We start from the raw sequence: 19,645 nt of genomic DNA, 5'->3' as shown, positions 1-19,645 counted from the left end.
TGTTGCTGTCCCCAGTTCTGCTCTCACTGTGCACCACGTTGCTGCATTTCTGCTGAGTAAGTGTCCCTTCAACAAATACTCCCAAGTCAATTCAGTCCAAGCTGCAATGCACCACTCAGCAGTGACTCAGTGTTATCTCTGCAGTAAAACACACACAAAAGTAATCATTCCCCAAATTATCATTTTGTTTTGTGACAAAAACCTCACAAATGCTAGATGTGAATATATATCAATGAAGAATATGTGTATTTTTGTGGTTGTGGCTGTGAGGCAAAGACATTGGGGACGGGTTTGTGCATAGAATGGAAGGAGCACTACTGCCCTCTAGTGGAGTGGAGACAGCAGCAGGCAAGTGAATGTTGAAGTTGAATGCTTCGTTGCTGCTGTCAAACGACTTTTCAATCTATGGTTAAAACGGTAGACACGCTACCAAATATTAAATACGACGGGGTTTTCATGTGGCGCAGTAAAAATCAAATATTATTCCAGCTGTGGTCAAAATTGTTTGAATAAGGCAGTGACAGTGGCTGGCTGCAAAGATCTCAACCACGGAGCCGTTTACATTTGGTTACCATCTTCACTTTTTTTTTTTTTTGGATGCACCTGCAGTGGAGTGGAAACATTCACTCAATGGATGTTGCAAATGTGCTTGGACGTGGATGCGGCAAGCGGATTCAACATTTAACAGGTAAATAAGAAATATTTCCAAGGAGCCGTTCTAACAACATCTCGACGGATTCAGTATTCTAAGGATATACATATACGGAATTCAAATTTTCTGGAACGTAACTGGGTCTAGTCGACCCCCTTACCTCTTTATTGAACAACAAATATACACTAAATTAACATACTGGGAACTTGCAAGATGTAAAGGACAGAAAGGAGAGAAATAGCTGTAAGATGTCTTTGAATGATGTGACTTTATTGACGTTTGAAAGCTTCAGAGGCTGGTTAAAAAAAATCCCACCCCCTACAACTGGCCTTTCTTTGTAACCTTACCGAAAAACAGAAAATAACTTAAAAAATAGAAACTATCAAAATGTCAGTGGAATGGGAATATTCACGGAATGGATGTAAAGAATGTACACAGTTCAGGGAAAATATTTAAGTGATTGTTGAAGTTAGTAATACGACCACTAGGTAGCAGCATTGTAAAGGCTACTTTATAGAATGAATGGAAACTGATGTGCCACTGTATGAGTTTTGCTCTTCTCTTGAAGCAACTCCATGATATTCACAACCACGGGCACTTTTAAACTGCAGAAAAACAACAACAAAAATGACCACATCATATAAAAGTAGCTTCCCAGTGATGATGTTTTGAATTAATTTGAAGTACTGAACTACATTTTTTTTTTCAAGTTTGATTTTATTCAGTAAAGCAGCACATTGTGTGGATGAATGCAGGGTGAGAATGACAGATGGGTAGGGAGGGACACAGTGATATGGACAGAAGGAACAGCAGATTTGTGCTGACAGGCTGTCCACTCACAACCGTTTCGGTTTTCTTTTCTTTCTTTTCAAATAAAACCTGCATCACAACATTGGAAGCCAGTTCAAACCATTTAATGTTTGATCCCTCCCAATGTTTGACACCGATTTGAAGTGCTGACCAAGCTCCAAATGCAACTTCTCTGGACTTTGATTTGGATGAATCTACTCCCCGGATGCTTGTCTGTTACTCTGGCCGCATTACATTCATGTCGTTTGTCTTTTTCGCAACTCATGAATAAGTGAGGCATTGCATTGTCCGTGGCCTCCTTGGCTTTACAGTAGGTAGTCAATTGTGGATAATCCCAAACTTGTTTTTCCAAAAATATATGAGACAAGATCACATTATTTATCACATTATTGGTAATATGAATGTCAAATCTATGAGAAGCCATGTGGGTCAGGTGTGTGTAGTGATTGGTGGAACTGGGTCAGTAGCTCACATGAGGGACCTTGTAAAATACTGATTGAAAACTGACCTTTGTGTATAGAGCATTCTACATCTTTATCAGGATTGATAACAGTTTCAACGACTAGCTCCTGGTTGTGTACATGCTGGACACGGCGTTGGTGCTTCAGCATTCCCTCTGTTTTAAGTGCTTTGCCACCTTCTTGTGTCATCTGCATGCAATTAGAAATCCATTTGGATGTCACTAATTTTCGGATTTCCATTTTGATTGGGCACCACTTGGTCCCCTATCATCAGCAACAATTCAGCGTTCTGCTCACTTTATAAAATGAGAGTATTTTGAATCATTAACAAAGTGAGATAACGATGAATTGTTTTTGATTGGCCTGATTATCGTCCCAAAGCAGTTTCTCTCTGCAAGCTTGGACGTTCGTGTGCGCATGCGCCCGCGCGTCGTTCACGTGACCGGGCATAAAAAGCTTGCACTTGCCTATTAGAGGCCCGCACGGCTCAGCCAATCAGAGCGACGCTCTGCTTCTCTCCCCGATGGTGGATTATCCACAATAGGCTCCACCGCAGACTGCAGCGCTGCACTGCCGTCCGTCAAGTCGCACTCGCGCTCCCACGTTGCTTCATCCAGGGCCGGAGCTAGGATGTTCAAGACGGCGCACTACCCGATCGCGGACCCAGCGCCCACCGCCATGCACGGCGCCTGGTGGCTCGCCCGGCACAACGCGGCACCCGCTTCCTCGGCGGTGGCCCTGGCCGCGGAGAAGCCCAAGAAAAACGCCTTCAGCCTGGCTAAAATCATGTCCCTGGGCGGAAAGAAAGGCCAGCACGGCGTCAACGCGCATAACAACAACAACAATAACACGCCCTTCGCCATCCACTGTCATATCGGCAAGGAAATCAAGCACATTTGCAGCAACTGCAGCCGCGGGAACGACACGCAGGAAGGTGAGTGGGCTGGCTTGCTGCGTGTGCGTGCGTGCACCCCGGGGGGGCCCTGCGGCGGGTGCCTACAGACAGGAGGATTCACAGTACACACACTTTCCCCCCCATCTTCATCATCATCGTCGTTGTCGTCTTAATCGCTGTGCTCCATGCGTCCACACGATGCATGCTTTATAACTTAATATTTGTTGCAGGTTTCCTGTCATTAAAGGGCTGACGGTAAAAATAAATAAATTAAATGCATAGGTATCGAGAAGGCTCCAATAAGCCATTTCCAGTTGAGTCTCATGACATCATCTCTCAGCCCTCTTGGGATGCAAACAAATGTTTACGTTGATGTCATCTATTATTCACTGTTGGGTGTTGCGGACAAAAGGATCACCTGCCTTTCAAAAAAAACAAAAACGTGCCATTTATTTTTAGGATGAGTAGAAGCACTTTTTCATGCATTTCTGTGTTTCATTTTTCATATACTTTTATGTTTATCCAACATCATTTTTTCAGGGAATTTATTTAATCTCTTATATTTTTTTAAATTGCATTGCATATTTTGTACACATTTAAGATATTTTAATTTAGCGAAATCTTTCAGCGTTTGAGGAGAACTCAACCTGGGAACAATGTTCTCGTTTTCCAAAAAATTACATTCTGAACCATGATAAGTTCTTGAATATTGGACTTTTGATAAAAAGACTTTGGCACCCCAAAATCTTTTTGTCAAAAGATCATACAGAGAAGCTGCAATGATGTCATGACCAAAAGGCTCATCAGCACAGCACTCATTCTGAGATTGTCTTCCAAACTGCAACGTAAGGATCGCCACGATATATCAAACATCGGCGTAGTTTTTTTATAGTGCTATTTTTGTCATTTTGCCCCAGCAACAGCTTCTTTTGACAGTTTGTTGCTACACAATGAACTCACTGCCGATGTTGTTTTGTTTTTTTTAAAACCCAGTTTGTTCATTTGAAGATGGTTGAATGCCAGATGCGCCTCGGTGTAAATTCCATCCTATCTCACTTCAAGCTTTTGAATGAAGTTGTTTGGAATCCGCCTGGATTTAATCAGCATTGACTGCATTGTTATTTATCAGCCGACGTCGGGAGACCAAACACCGACGTCGGTCGTGAAGGAGCAGAGCAGTCAAGTAATGGGCCGTGAGCCGCCGAGCTCTGTTGTCTTGTCCCACAACACCTCGGGGTGGTGGAGGTGCCGGCTGACTAGCTTCTCAAGCGATACGTTTGTGTTGGATTGGCAGGCGGCGGCGTTCATGCCGAGCGATGTGCTGACCTTGACGCGCATTTCACACTTGGTTAGAGGTCGCTGCGCATGTCCACGCATGAGGTAGCAGGTCATGTCAGTGCTTTCCATTTTGCTTGATAGAGCATTTTATATTTCCTGGAAACACCACAGAAAGGGAAATGTACTTTCTCGTGACAACTGTGTCATTCCATTTCGTGAAGCAAAAAAACTAGAAAGCAAAGCACGTTAATGTCGATCATTTCATTTGTCGTGACTTTGCGCTGTTTATTTATTTTATTTTTTTAAGTTGCTAATATGTATTAGCGCATGATTAATATATATGTTTGAAATGTTGGTTTTTGGAAAGCAACTCTACTGATTAGTTATGATCTTGGCCTTTTTTATGCGGCGCCATTTTGTGCTCCGCCATCTTGGTTGCTAATGCTTAGCTAACCGACCCATGGAATCAATCTAGTGTTAAGTGAGACGGCAATACGATCGCCGTTTAAAACGTTGAGATCCTACAACTTTGCCACAGCTTGGTGTAACTTGCAACGAAACAATTTTTGATGCAGCGTCATCAAACACGGCACTCTAAAGGGTGTTGTCGTGTAAATATTGAATGATGCTCAGCAAGAGTTCTTCTTGATGATGCGATTTCGCTTGCAAAGTGTTTATTGGCACATTTATGTAAAACAACTTCAAGCACATCATTTTTGGCACTTTGGATTGTGGCTGACGTACTGATGAGTCCAAAAATGACATTCTTTTAGGATATTAGGATATTCTTTATTTCTATTTTACGGTTGTGTTCTATTAGAATAAATATTTGAGGGTACAGGATATACATATATATATATATATATATATATATATATATATATATATATATATATATATATATATATATATATATATATATATATATTTTTTTTTTTTTTAATGCTCATCCAATTACTTGAGAATTCCGGAGGCGACTTGGCCCAGATGCATCCCGCTCGGACTTAAGTGCGCTTAAGTGCTGCATCCGGCGCTCGCTCTTTTGGCACCGACATCACACTATCCTCACCTTTCTGTCTATTGTTTGCTCCCTCGCAGCCGAGGAGGTCGAGAGGCTGGCCGTGATGCGATCCGAGTCGTTGGTCTCCGCCGCCCACACGCCGCCCATCCGATGTCGGAGCAGGCTGGCCACGCTGGGACGCCTCCTCAAACCCTGGAAATGGAGGAAGAAGAAGAGCGACAAGTTCAAGCAGACTTCGGCCGGTATGTTTCATCAAAATAAGAGTCAGAACCACAATCAGCCATTTTTGGATCAATTGTTCCTCCCTTGTCCCTTCACGTCTTTTGACCTTTTGAGTGAAACGTTTTATTTTTCTGAGAATTTAGTTCACATGCAGCTCGAAGGCTCAGCTCAGCAGCGTCGCTGCAAATTGAGGGAGGTGTGGAAAATTGTGTTGAAAAGTAAAAAAAACAAAACAAACAAATTGCTGTTCCCTCAGAAACGGTGTGTGAATGCTCGATAAGTGCCTTCCCGAAGCTCATTGAAGGAGAGCAGTCATCATCGGGGAAAGTGATGGCTTCATCAAAGCAAATTGTGGCAATCCATTAAAAGTCAGCACATTTCCTCCGGGATGAATCAAGTATCTGCATCAGCTCACCTCGCTTGTCCTCTGGCCGGCTAGCTAGCAAATCTGCCCCGCAGGAGTCGGATGGCGTCACACCGAGTGGGTGCCGACCGGCCCGTTAAGTGCTCCGAGCATTTTATGACGCCGTGACTTCATTGCTTTTTCTGTCGGCGATCTCACCATTTGTTCATTTCCCCTCCAAAGTTTTTGTAATGGAACAATCATTAGCCCTAATTGTACATTTACATTTACTTCGCTGCATTTTGATTTGAAGCCAAAATGAGATTTCAAAACAGGACAGAAAGCGGCGCTATTAAGAGGAAGGAGGTCATCGCCTCTCATCTCACTCAGCAAACGGGATCGACTCGGATTGGACCTTTTGAACCCCGTTCCAAATTGATCGGCGTTAAAATGGAAAATGGGCACATTTGCCGCGTGTAATCAGTCAACGCGGAGACGCTCGGCAAGCTCGCCGTATTGACCTTCTTTGAAGGAAAACGGATACACAATCGCTTCAATGCTTTTTTTTTTTTTTCTCCCCTTGGTTCTGTCACATCGGGCACTAGGATGGAACAAACAACAACAAATAAATAGGTCATTAGGAATTCAGCGACGATGGAGAATTGATCGGCAGTCTTGATGCAATTGAGGCACAATGGAGTTGCGCAGTTTTTTTGTTTTTGTCTCTTTCTCTCTCTATCTCTATGTGATTGTGCGTATTTGTGAGCGGCCCAAATCCAGATTGAAAGCCCAACCGTACGCATCTCAATGAGTTTTTAGCCAAGCCCCTGATGTTTTTCCGTTAATGCCCGAGCTTCTCATTGATAAATCCCCATGAAAGTTTTAATACCCTCTTTTTTTGATTTTTGAGGATTGTCTCAGGAACAACAACAAAATAAAAAAAATAGTCACGGTTGAGCTTCTGGGCTTTGGTTGAACGTGTTCCGACTATCTGGGTCACTTTGCAGTGGAAGTGAAGCATTCGCAGATCAATACGGGCAGCGCTCAGATATGCCAGTCTGATTTAATATGCCCTGAGCCGAGTCTCTGATGAGCGCCTAATCCTCTCATCTCGCGCTGCAGATTGAGTGGCTACTTGGGGCCCCTTCCAACTCCACACAGGGGCGTCCCAAAATAGAATTTTATTTTAAGGCTTTTTCTTGATTAGCACCATTCTACTTTAGCGCTGACGGCCGTTCAGCCCATCAGTCGGCTTTAGCTTTACAGTTGTCATTTGTAAAATAAATTTCATCCCCAAATATGATTTATACTTCAGTGACTTGTTTTTTTTCCTTCTTCTTTATAATGCTTTTTAAAAAAATATATAATTTATAATCTTTTTTTGAATATTTTAATATACGGTGATCAAAAGTCCATGAAATGCTCAGTGATGCCTGAATGCATTATGTTGTATAATTAGTCTTTTATGATTATTCATTGCCAGTTATTGATGATAACTTGCATAATGGAAATAATCCACATGGTAAAAAAAAAAAAAGCAGGAATACGTGTCATAATACAATTACCGTAAAGCGATCGTTCCATGCCAATTATTGATGATAAAAGGCATCTTGCATAATCAACAAACAAAAGGATGCGGCATAATCCACAGGGTCAAAAAAAGGCCACCGCAGGCTGCGGGAATGTCACAAAATGCCAGCGTAGGCGTCATCGCTATTCATTCATTCACTTTGCGCAGTGGAAATAAAATGAGTCAAAGTAATCCGCAACGGGGGGTTACAAAAAAGGAGGGGGGGAATCACGCTTAGTTCAGATGGGCCAATGCGAGTAATTTTGTAATAACTTGCGACTCCAGGCAATCTATTGCGATGTTTTTTTATAACATGTCATTATTTGCAGAGAATGTCTTTTTACGCTCCTTGGGCTCTTTCTGATGAAATCTCCCGCAATTGCGAGCCTAAGGTTTCTATCCATGAATCTATTTTTGGGCAGAGTACCTCCAGCGTGCAAGTTAGATATATATCTGCCCCAAAAAAATAACAATAATAATAATATCACAATGACTGTCAAAGATGCGTCCATTAAGCGTTTGACTTAATGGTCGTTGCGTAACGGCGTACATCCCTGCCGGTCGCCTCGCCGTTATGTCACGTCAAGCTTTGCGTCATTACTTTTCATATTGGATGAAAGTGAAGTATAATCCCGTCCTTTTCTGACAGGTTTTGTCCTCGCTCCACCCTTGTTGGTTTATACTTGGCATGAACTGTAAAGCGGCCGTGTGTCCAACAGGTGCTTTTAAAAAAGAAAAAAATACCTTTCCATTTGATTGGACGAAAATTACTTCTGGAGCGTGATTTGCAGTCATCTCGTTTCTTAATCGCCACACCTCGTATGCTATTTTAATCCACGTTGACTCCGTCTGAGTTAATTAGAGACTACAAATGCTGTAAATGGACAGTGAGGATTCATTTGAGTGTTGCAGCTCATCCTCATTCCACTTAATTGGTTTTCATGCCGGGCGTAGATTTTTTTCAAACAAGGAATGTGATATATATATATTTTTTTGGTAACATGTTTGCTCAAGCCTTCCCGACAGACGATGTGAGGCACTTCGACTCTCCGGGAGCCTAAAAATAGACCATTTTGTACATTATGCAGGAAGACTAAAAATGTTGTTCTTTGGGTTTTCTGCTTTTATCGCCTCTCTTAATCAAGGCCCCGTGTTCACTATTCAGCGTTGTTCAACTCAATTTCCTCCACTTGTGCGTTAATCAAGCCGGACTAGATAGCGATGATCGAGCGGGAGATGTTCTGCTGGACCGTGTGCAGACTGCAAATGAACGCAGTTTTTCATTCTTTTTTTTATTTTTTGTGTACAGCTAGTATTGAAACATTGTACTGTAAAGGTGCAAATTGATGTTGGAGCCATCATTATTTAATGACGCTGTGAGGTTACAGCAAATGGATGGTTGAATAAATCTCCTCCCCTTTTCCTGCTCACCCAGCACTGGAGAGGAAGATGTCCATGCGCCAGACTCGAGATGAGCTGATCAAGAGGGGAGTGCTGAAGGAGATCTTTGAAAAAGGTGAGCCACTTCATACTACATCATCATCATAATGGCACGCCCACCCCCCTACCGTTTTTTTTCCCCCCCTTTCTGTCAAATTATGCCTGTCAGATGAAAACTCGCCAGCTACTGACTGTTCTTTGAATTCTTCATTAATCAGCGGTCTCTGAAGTGCACTCTTCAAAACTCACGCAGGCTATCCGCTGATAGAATCTTTCATTATACATTTTTTTTACGGGGGGGCGGGGCTTATATGCTTATTTAAAAGCACTTTGGGGCAGGTAGCGTGCTTCATGCAGATTCTTGCTTCTTTTTATATTTTTTTATTAATTAATGAATTCATGCATTCATGCATTTATTTATTTATTTATTTATTTATTTAATGATTGCCCTTCCCTCCATCCGCTCAGCAACAGGTGAATTTCGCTCCTCGATGGACGGCGGAGTCTGCACTCAGGAGCCCCCCATCAAGTCGTCCATGCTCCTAGCCCCCAAGAAGTCTGTCAGCTACGCAGGCGACCTTCAGGACAACCCCGCCAAGCCGCCGCTGTACCACAAACAGCCGCCGGCTCTCCCTCCCAAGCCTTTTGCTCGCATCCCAAACCATTGCACAGGTCAGCCAATGTTCTAAATATCGCGGTACTTTTATTCAATCCACCCGTCGTCAATCTGTCAGTCAGCGTAAAGTGGTATTAGGCTGACCTAATTCCATCAGCGCGCGTCTGAGCTCCACGGGCTTTGTTTGTCTGAATAACGTCACGTTATGATTCGAACTTGCGTCTTCCTCTCCAGATTCTTGCCAGCCAATGAAGTTGCCCTGCATGCCCGGGGCAAAGCACTCGCCGCCCCTCCCGCCCAAGAAAGTCATGATTTGCGTGCCTCCGGGGGGACTGGACTGCGCCACGTCCCCGTCTCCCTCCCCAAACCCCCTCGGCGGTGTGTCCCAAAAGTGCGGCCCCTCCCAGGTGATGCCGGGCCACCACGGCAGCCTGCTGCCCTCGCAGTTGGCCGCGCTGTCGGCTCTCCACCAGAACCACGGTCATCCTCTGCAGCTGCAGTACGGCAGCTTGCACGGGCCGAGCCGCATCATCGAGGAGCTCAACAAAACGCTGGCGCTGTCCATGCAGAGGTTTGAGAGGTAAGTCACCCCCCCCCACCCCCCCCACCCTCCCGACGTCGGGGTCAGTAAAGCCGATAGTGAAGCACAAGCAGGGCGGGATTATGGATCAGCGTTTGGGATTTATTCCCATGCGTCTTGTGCAGGCTAACTTAGTACATATCCAATTGTGTACCATACAGTGTCAATCTAGACTTAATAATATTCCTTTACTACTTCAGTGAATTAACTAATTTGAGCATAAATACAATTTTATGTAGTTTATCAGGTGTCAGGTTGCCCGTTAATATCAAATACGCCGCGCGGCTCCAAAATTTGTCTGAACACAGCGCAGCATGGCTAGATTGATTTGAACTCGGTGTGTGTGTGTGTTTGCGGTTGTGTGGGCACAAGCTCGCGCGCAGCGTAGGCGTCCCCGCCAGCAAGTCGGCCTGACATAACGCGATCAGCTGCTCCTTTGCAAGAGCTCCTTACTACCTTCCTGTTTGCAGAAAAGCCACATGAAATCTGATTGGATCTTACGTAAGCTTCTCGGTTGCCGTCTTGTCGTCGCCAAAAGCCATTTTGAGAGGGGTTGTAAGGATGGGAAAATGCGTACAATTAGTCTGAAAGAGGGAAGCGGTGATGTAACGGCGTCGGGTCATCGTATGAAACCGATGGGAAGGAAGCCATATCGCAACATATCAGAAATGCATGGAACTTAAGGGAAAGGAAACATGTGGCCCGTGGGCTATATGTGGCCCCTTTCTTTGTATGATTTTAGGCCAGAACAAAGCGAGCCGTAATTCCTTTTAAAAAATGTTTTTATCATTTTGCTTTTTCTCCTAGCTCTTTGCTACACGTCAGCAGTCAGTGCGCTCCTCAGGACAGACGGGAAGTGCCGTCTGTGATCGTTGACTACGAAGACGACAAGGAAAACATGCCCAGCGAGTCTGACTATGAAGATCTGCCCAGCATGTACAAGGATGAGGATGACGTGGACGACGATGACTACGATGAGGACGACGACTCCATATTTACAAGTGAGTTGAGATTGTGGATTGAAAGTAGGAGTGGTTTCATATGCTAATGAAGCGGAGGACAGTTTTACAACAAGACCTTATGTGTGTTCTTAAGCACTTTTGGGACTTTGGTAAAATATTTCAAACGTTCTTGTGCTCCTCCTGTTATTTAGCCATCCATTATTTAGTGCTGTAGTGGTAAACTTTTTATTTTTAACTCCAGCGTTTCCTCGATTTCTATTCACACCTGGCGTTGAATTTCAGGCACGCTGGCTCAAAAGGTGCTCCGCAAAGACTCGCTGGCTATCAAGCTGAGCAACCGTCCGTCCAAGAGGGAGCTGGAGGAGAAGAACATTCTGCCAGTGCAGACGGATGAGGAGCGGCTGGAGTCCAGGCAGCAGATTGGCACCAAACTCACAAGGTAGGCGAGCTAGCTAGCGGCTACTTGTGTTGGTCAAGTATTATAATTGAATGACCTAAAACGGAAAAGATCTTGAAAAACCAGCCAACTTCAGATTGAAGACTAACAGAATATTTTTTTTATGGCGACATAAACAGAAATTACACACAAATTAATTAATTAATGAATTTTTTTCCCCACTAACTTGTTCCCATTTTTGACGAGAATGGGCGGGGTCGTGATGGTTCGATTGTTGCTTAAGTTCACATAGTGTCACCAAATTAGGACAAATGACAAATTGTAACTAATAATTCATATTGTATGGCGTCAAGCTTTTTTAAAGAGCATGACTGCACATCCCAACACTGCTCATAAGTCAACAACGGCAAAAATTTGGAAACAGCACTCACTCTTCCCGTCTGCCAAAATGAGCATTCCGTCTCAATTTGAGCTGACAAGACTTCAATTCCCTCTCCAAGTGAGTCACTTATAAAGCTGAAGGAAATATGAGCCCCTCCCACTCTCTTATTCAAATGCTTCTTTCTCCCCTTTCATGTTTCCATTTTCAAATCCAACAAGGATAAATTCTTTATCTCACTGAAATGAGGCTCTTAAAATGGTGCTGACCTAATTTTGGCAGCACGTCCCCCCCCCCCCTCCCCTCAGGCTCGTCTTCTCGCCGTTGCTTGCGCATCACACCGAATCACAGCAAAGCATCTCTACCGCGATTGCTCCGCATCGCAGCGCCACCTCGAATGCAGCAATTTACGAACGAGAGGAGAAGTCGGCAATATGGTTGCAAGCGAGGAAGGGAATATTATCATCCGCACAAATCAGCCGTTCCCTCTGTGAACACGGTTGCATGCTCCCAGAAGGCCTGCCCGCTTTCTTGCCAAAAAAAAAAAAAATCTCATCCTCTCGCTTTCCGTTTCTTTGGCAGCATTGTGCCCTGTAAGGTCGTCTTTTTATTGCCAGGTTGAGCAGACTTGATCATCATTAGAGCACATCGTTCTTCATTTTTAAGAGACCTGTTTCAAGGCAGCGGAAGCAGATAGGAAAGCTTATAAAAGTGCCCTTGACGTCCATTGCCGTCAACTAGATTATTATTTTTTTTTTTTAATCCTCTTCAGAAATTCTGTATTGTGTTTCTTAGAGTATTTACATGTCGATTACGCTGCTAACCATGGATGATTTGTGTATTATTATTTTTTTAACCAGGCGCTTGAGTCAGAGACCGACGGCAGAAGAGCTGGAGCAGAGGAATATCCTCAAACGTGAGCATTTTTACTCTTTGCACTTAGCCATTGTTAAAACTCTACTGACGAAAAGTGCAATGTTTACATAGATGGTTTCATTTGGGTCCGCTAACAGTTCATTTGCAGCAGTGGAGCGGGCTTCCCCGAGGAAGTCGAGCCGGGCGGGCGAGATTGCGCTCTTAGCTCGGCTGTATCAGAGATTGGCAGCCCTGTTGCCGGGGTACTCTGTGACTTTCACATCAAAGTGTGATTCACCAACACTTCCCGCTCCACCCGGAGGCTCCGCAGACGAGACGACATCGGGGGGGGGGGGGAGTCAAAGAATTTACGAGCACGGCCTCCTCCATCCCTCGCAAGGTTAAATCAAAAACGGAGGAGCGCTCTGTTTACATGCTAGTGAGGATTTTACGTCATGGCCTGTAAGACTGCGATGTAAATGTTAATATCAAACGTGCTAAGGCGGAGTTTTTGCATGTAGTCAGTACTCAGAAGACTTTGGGGGGGGGGGGGGGGGGAATGCTAACACGCTAACATCACAAGATGACAATCTTGGCCACTTTATAACACATGCATCCATATTAATGAGGAGGGATTTTTTGTTTTGATCCAATTGGCTAATCATGCAATCATGAGCCCGCACCAAAAGGGAAAACTTGGGAGAACAAAGCAATCGCGTTCCCCCGACGCGCATCGCTAATGCTATTAAAGAGCTAATGATGAAAGCTATTTGAGGTTACACAAGCATATTGGATTTCGTATCGCGTTGCACTCTAATTGGCCACATTAGGCGGAATGCCTGTTTGCGTCCCTCGTTAGTAATTGCACGACTGCAGTAACGCTCCTCCTTCTCCGCAGCACGCAACGAGCAGGAGGAAATCGAGGAGAAGCGGGAGATCAAGCGACGGTTGACTCGGAAGGTGAGCGAACTCAGCAAAACAAGAAATCCCATTGTTTTGTGTTCCCGGGGAGATCCGCGTCCTTGTTGCCCTTGGCCCCGGCCAAACCTTTGGACCCCGTTGAGCGTGTTCCTGTCGCTTTCAATTAAGCAACACTTCCTGGACCCCTGCAGGCATTCCCCTCATGACACACACACACACAAAAAAAAAAAAAGCTCTTACATCTGCTGTTTATCTTATTATTGGGGGAATTCCAAGATCAAGCTCCTGCAAAGTTTCATTTCATATTACTATCAACAGAGCAGTTTAATTAAATTGATTGTAATTACATAAAAATAAGAATAAAAAACATTTTTTAATTATCTATGGATTCAGCAAGCGGGCACCAAATAACTGCTTTTCTATTAGACTGGATTTTGGTGCCATCTAGTGGTGGTTCAGCAAAAGCCAAATGGTTGTGATTTGCAGCAAACAGAAAGACATTTAGTTCCTCAAATACTTCAAATAGTCACAAAACACTTTAAAAAAATAAAAATAAATGCCCACCTTCAAATGGATTCCCGGTACTCTGTGCAGGTAAGTAATTTCATGCCTGATGGAGCAAATGTCTTGACATCTGGTGAAGGCGGCACATTTTTCAACATGCCGCTGAGTGTTTTTGTTGTTGTAGCTGAGCCAGAGGCCCACCGTGGAGGAGCTCAGACAGGCCAAAATCCTCATCCGATTCAGCGACTACGTGGAGGTCTCAGACGCCCAGGACTACGACCGGCGGGCGGATAAGCCCTGGACCCGGCTCACCGCGGCTGACAAGGCTAGTAGTGCTTCCTCCTATTATGCGTTTTATTGCCATTAAAAATATTTGATAAAAACATGAATATATTTTTAGGACACTCCTAGCTGACGTGATATTATTTCAGACTTAACACTCCTGGGAGTCAAAGGCCCCGAAGCGCTCCCACAGAGCCGCTCACCTTCTACACCTTTCCCGCTCCTTTTACTTGGCTCATGAGGTCACACCTGAGGACCACTCGAAGAAATCGCTGACTGTTTTGGTTACGCAATAGCTCCGCTTACGTAAAGGAGGAATTGGACAAGGGGCGCCCGGGGACGGCGAGCCGTAGACATGTCTGTCTTATTTTCCGCTCCCAACATCAAAGGCGCATTTTTAATATTTTCCCTTCCTCTTTCAGGAACTTGGCTGCTAGTGAGAGATAATAATGTTATTCTTTGATGATTTTTCCTGAAGTGACCCAAAATAGATACACATTTAAAATATTAAATGTATATTCAAACTGCATAATATCAGTCACATATTTAGGAGAAGCAGTTGAAGCAATCAGATCATAGTAACTTTGCATCACAGTGCCCCCTGCTGAAACATTTCTTGTATTGCATATATTTTGCAGTAATATATTTTTTTTTTATTCGGTATGTGCACATTTTCAGGGGTTTGCAACAAAATCAAGACAGAGCAAAAAAAAAAAAAAAAGCGACAAAGTTGGCATTTCACTTTGTTGTGGGTTTTAACGCTCAGTTGTGTTTTTCAATGTGCAGGCAGCTATACGAAAAGAGCTCAACGACTTCAAGAGCAACGAGATGGAAGTGCACGAGTCGAGTCGTCATTTAACCAGGTAAGTTGCCACCTAACCAAATGCCTCCAAGTCTATCTGCCTGCTTGGAGATGCATTTGCTGAGCATCAAGGTGATGAAATATTCTGAAATGTTTTATTTTTTTCCAGGTTTCACCGACCATAGTTGACCATCTCTGCGTCAAGCAGTGCTGCAGGGGTAGAACCTTAAGTGCTGGACTGTCAAACGGTGCCCGTTTTCTTTGATAAGGTCTTCTCAATGCCTTTTTGCCCCCCCCCCCCCCTCCCCTTCTAGACAACCGCGTCGGTACGACACCCACCAAACCAGTTAGGCCACCACCCGCTGTAGTAGCACGTCCGTCACTTCAGCCAACCGTTTTGTGGAATTAGCTCACTGAAACGTCGCCACGCTGAGCTCTCAGGTAGGCGCTCAGCTGTCCGTTTGCTGGCTTCAGTCTTCAGGCGGAGACAGAACATTAGACACCGGCAGACTTGTCACAATGCTTCATCTTGATGATCATGTCCCCCCACCATGCTCCTGAACTGTGCAGGAGGATGCAACGTTGCCACAAGCGGGGGGGGGAGTCATCCATCTTCTACCGCATTGGCGGGGAGAAAGTCATGTCACAATGTGCAATACAGTATTTGATTTGGTTCCAACGTTCTAGCGTCCTCGGCGTTCTGTTCTTCCCATGTTCTGTACTGTACCGACAATGTTGTCATCCAAGTCGCTAACTGTGAATCCCAGGGAGGGGGTTGCTCTCTCCAAATGTACATTTTGTTTATATTGATCAAGTCACAAATTATATTTCATTCACTCGTGTCAGAATTGTGTACATTTTATGTAAAAGAAAAAAAAATGCATCTGACTGATGTGCATATGTTTTATATTTCATTTTTTTAAAAATATTTTTGGGGGGAGATCGAGGCCTATATGTAGATGTGGCTGGTCTTTGGGTGGAAGTATTTTGAAATAATGCCAAGAGCAAGACTAATTGCAGTGTTTTTTGTCTTTTTTTTTTTTTTTTTTTTTTTTTTTTATATATTAGTATTTATCCCTCATAACCTGCATTTTATTGTATGCTTTCTTTTTACAAGCAATAGCCTTTGGTCATAAAGGGTTAAACAAAATGCCACTATTTTTTTTTTTTTTTTTTTAAACAGTGCTTATGCAGTTAATGCATTATTATTTTCTCCAGTGTAGTGTGCCAGGATGAAGTTTCCTGCTGTCATCTCCACTGAGCCAATTCGATATCTGCCTCAGTATAAATTGAACATAGCCACAATTCTGGACAATAAGTGCATTTTAATGGACTGATTTAAGTCATTTGCACTGTCACTCAAGCTTTGTGGGCACTTTGTGTGTTTTTTTTCTGTAATACATTGAATTAAGATGTGAATTGTATGTCAGGTGTGGGAAATATAGTATGTCTTCTCCCTTGGAGAATAATTTCAAGCTGTGTGGTTTGCATGGTTGTTGTATTCATTTGGAGCACAGGTCAGTTCACTTTGTAAAAGAGTTTCCCCGGTCTACTAGCCTCACTGATATTCAAAACGAAAAAAGGAAGGAAAATGAACTCAGCAATAACTTTTTCCTTCTGATATGGAAATTGGAGACACAATAAATTTCAAAGTGTTAATCCACCCCCCCACACTCGGCCAACCCTTTTGGAATACAGAATGCCATGTAAAAGATACATATTGAAAATTAAAATCCCATTTCTGAATGCATTTCTACTGTGTTTTTTTTTTTTATTGTGGCGATAACCAATTCCGCCATAGCTTTCAATTTTTAGCAGGCATATGACAACGGGGCCGTTTTCCATCCCTGGCAAACAAAGTGAGAAATTATTGAAATTCTGAAAGATTATCAGGAGTGATTATCCATGAGTCTACTCCACTGTAGACAAACAAGCATTCACACTCACACAAATATGAAGTCAAATCTTGTGGTCCTGACAAAGCCTGCCACATTGTTTTACATCTTAATAATAATTATTATTATTGTTAATAATAAATTGCTTGCTAAATGGAAATGTTCTATTTTTGTCACAAATGACAGATATTCTAAGCATTCTTTTTTTTCCTCAAACAACTTTCCATTACCTCTAATTTCAATTAAAATAAAAGAATAATGCTGTTTTCAGTACGCCCTCCTCGTCTGCGGTGTCGCTGTGGCCCGCGGATACGAATATAAATTCGCTTTTAGTCCTCCAGAGGGCGGGAAACGCCTTGATATTGACAGAAGCCGCCCATGTGAAATGGCGTCCCGGTGACAACTTTATCCGCTTGGACACTTGACAAAAACGCCACCAACCTTTCTTTCTCTACGGATTTGACAACTTTATCAGCGGGTATCACAGTAGGACCGTCGTCTCTTTAACGTCATTGAAGTCGTTGAGAAAATTACGTCGCTCCACGGAACTAAGCTAAACCAACGCTTAACATCCAGCGAAGCTTTGCCTTTCCTTAGCCGCCTCACATGACCCAGAGTTGAGACAATGGGAGATGTAGTTCTCAAATCTTTCCTCCCATCCTTGTTACAAGAGGTGGGCGAGCCGGTGCAACACATATCCCAGAATGCACCGCCTTGTTGTTGTGTGGCAACGCCATCTTGACTCCTCCTCATGAATATACATCAGGCGGTATTTGCGTAGGAGGTCGGCCGACGTTCATTGCATATTCGAGCAGTGTATTTTGGTCCAAGCGGGACGCGCAGTCACGTCTCCGCCCTGAAATGTCCCTGCGCGCCCTGCCTCCTCTTTTCCATCGACTTGAATCGGTAAAATGTTCCCTCGGAGCGACGGAGGAGAAGGCGACAGGGGAAAGAAAAGGCGAGGAGTGAATGACTACTAGTGGAACAAGTGACCGACGCCGCCCGTTTGGCGGGTATTCACCACGGTGGGAACACACTCGGGCTTTCAAATGTAGACGCGGTCGGCCGAACCAAGTGCGCACCGTTATTTATTCCGAGCGGGGGACTTCTCACTGGCAACGATGGAGAGTGTGCAGGCTGCAGCTGACGATGGATGCAAGTTAACGAAGAAGCCCAGCGGAGTGTCCAGCAGCCGGCGGACTCCAACGGACGGCGGCGGCGGACATCTAGCTCCCTCCCCCATAGACGCAAAGAACGGCAACGGTGTTGTTCCCCATGCGAGCCGAATTGCGGCGTTGAACGGTCGAGGCTTATCCAGTAACACCGGCTCCTTGCTGTTAAAACGCAGGCGTTTAAAGCGGAACCTCAGCGCCGCCACGGCTGCGTCCTGCACCGCCGCTGCCACCGCCGCCTCCTCCTCGGCTGTCACGGCCGGCTGCGGTGGTTCCAAAATGAGCTCGGCCCTTTCGTCTGCTTCTCTGCACACCCGGAGTCTGGACCGCAAGACGCTGCTTAAGCACCGGCAAAACATGCAGCTGCAGCCCGCCGACCGCGAGTGGGTGAGAGCCGACCTCCACCGAGGCGCAATCCACGTCCACGACAGATTGACGTCCGCGTCTCCCAGGCCGGTCCTCTGCACCGCGGACACCACTGCCGGCGAGGTTGCGAGCCGCCTCAGCAAACTCTGCGGCAAGTCCACCTCTGTCATGCGCATTTTAAGCAAAGACAACCCCAAGATGGACCAAAACGGCAATTGCAACGTCGAGTACGAGTATAACTATAATCTGTGCAAGGTCAATGAAGACCCCGGTATCAAATATGACCACTTGCCTGGCCTGCAAGCGTCCGATTTAGGGGGTCGCCCCGGTGACAAGATGAGACTGCTGCTTATGACCAATGCAGATGAGAGGCAACAGGATGGAAAACTTTTCAGCCCTGAGTCAGAGTCCCAAGACAACATAACAGGGTCCCTGTCAGACTTGAACTTGAACTCCAACATGGATACCCCTAACGACGATGACTCAGAGCACAGGAACGGGACCGACAGTTACGGCCTCAATTCCGGCTCCGATGTAGAAAGCAGCGCTTTCGACGACCTGAGCTCCGGGGCCCGGCTCAGCGAGCACAGGGACTCCCTGAGCGACGACATGATCCTCGGCACGGACGCGTCCATCCTCAGCCCGTCGTTCGACAGCGCCACAGAGGGCCTCGACATGTACGGCAGCTCTTCGGATGAGTTGGAGCTGGACTGCCCCGCATCCGGCGCCGGCCTGGATCCCATCTCCAACGGTGTCGGCTACAAGCAGCGCAGCAACGTCTGCCTCAGCGACATGGCCGACAGTGCCGGCTCCTTTTCCCGAGACAGCTCAGCAGGTAACACGCCTGACATCCAGGACCCGGGCCGCAACGCCGGCAAATCGGCTCTGACCCCTGGCCACGGAGGAGGCTCCTCAGAGGAGTCCAGCCCCACGCTGTATGTTCAGCTGCACGGCGAAGCAGTCAGGAGGCTTAGCCCAGATGAGAGGCCCCTGCAGATCCAGACTGACTTTCTCTTTAAGCTTGGATTTAAGGACCCTTGGAGAGTTCAAGAGGAAGGCCTTAACACAGAAATGGGCTCCCTGCTGCGCTTCTACGCAGGTATGTTATTTTTCATTTGTCGAATGTTGTCGCGAGCCTTGAAGATGCTGCCATCTTTTTCATGTTGACACACGAGAGGTAAAGGTGAAAGGCCAACTGTAAATACGTATAGTGTTTGAAAAA

General features: G+C 45.1%; 2 protein-coding genes across 5 annotated transcripts in view; both read left to right on the top strand.

The window, feature by feature from the left end:
* The first annotated feature begins 328 nt into the window (after positions 1–328).
* Positions 329–16,923, top strand: LOC147046156 (phosphatase and actin regulator 1). 4 transcript variants are annotated; one of them, XM_085930863.1, is made up of 12 exons: positions 329–688; positions 5,195–5,359; positions 8,688–8,768; positions 9,161–9,364; positions 9,543–9,888; positions 10,696–10,889; positions 11,133–11,289; positions 12,487–12,542; positions 13,380–13,441; positions 14,091–14,231; positions 14,975–15,051; positions 15,160–16,923. In XM_085930863.1, the coding sequence occupies exons 1-12, from the start codon at positions 598–600 to the stop codon at positions 15,173–15,175; spliced, it is 1,590 nt and encodes a 529-aa protein (XP_085786989.1). In that variant the 5' UTR covers positions 329–597; the 3' UTR covers positions 15,176–16,923. The 4 variants fall into 4 exon arrangements, with proteins under 4 accessions (XP_085786989.1, XP_085786988.1, XP_085786987.1 ...); XM_085930862.1 differs by lacking the exon at positions 329–688 and adding an exon at positions 1,723–2,857 and having other exon boundaries at positions 9,167–9,364; XM_085930861.1 differs by lacking the exon at positions 329–688 and adding an exon at positions 1,723–2,857 and having other exon boundaries at positions 14,091–14,235; positions 14,979–15,051.
* A 320-nt stretch (positions 16,924–17,243) lies between these two features.
* Positions 17,244–19,645, top strand: part of phlpp1 (PH domain and leucine rich repeat protein phosphatase 1) — a 28,789-nt gene continuing 26,387 nt past the window's right edge. Inside the window, exon 1 of the mRNA XM_085930857.1 lies at positions 17,244–19,522. Within this exon, the coding sequence (XP_085786983.1) occupies positions 18,007–19,522 (1,516 nt within the window). The 5' untranslated portion in view covers positions 17,244–18,006. The remainder of the gene's footprint in view (positions 19,523–19,645) is intronic.

Source organism: Syngnathus leptorhynchus, chromosome 14 (genome assembly GCF_054491065.1).
Source record: "Syngnathus leptorhynchus isolate UIUO chromosome 14, UIUO_Slep, whole genome shotgun sequence".
Lineage (NCBI taxonomy): Eukaryota > Metazoa > Chordata > Actinopteri > Syngnathiformes > Syngnathidae > Syngnathus > Syngnathus leptorhynchus.
The sequence above is the reverse complement of the archived record's forward strand: the minus strand, read 5'-3'. Positions and strand labels throughout refer to the sequence as shown.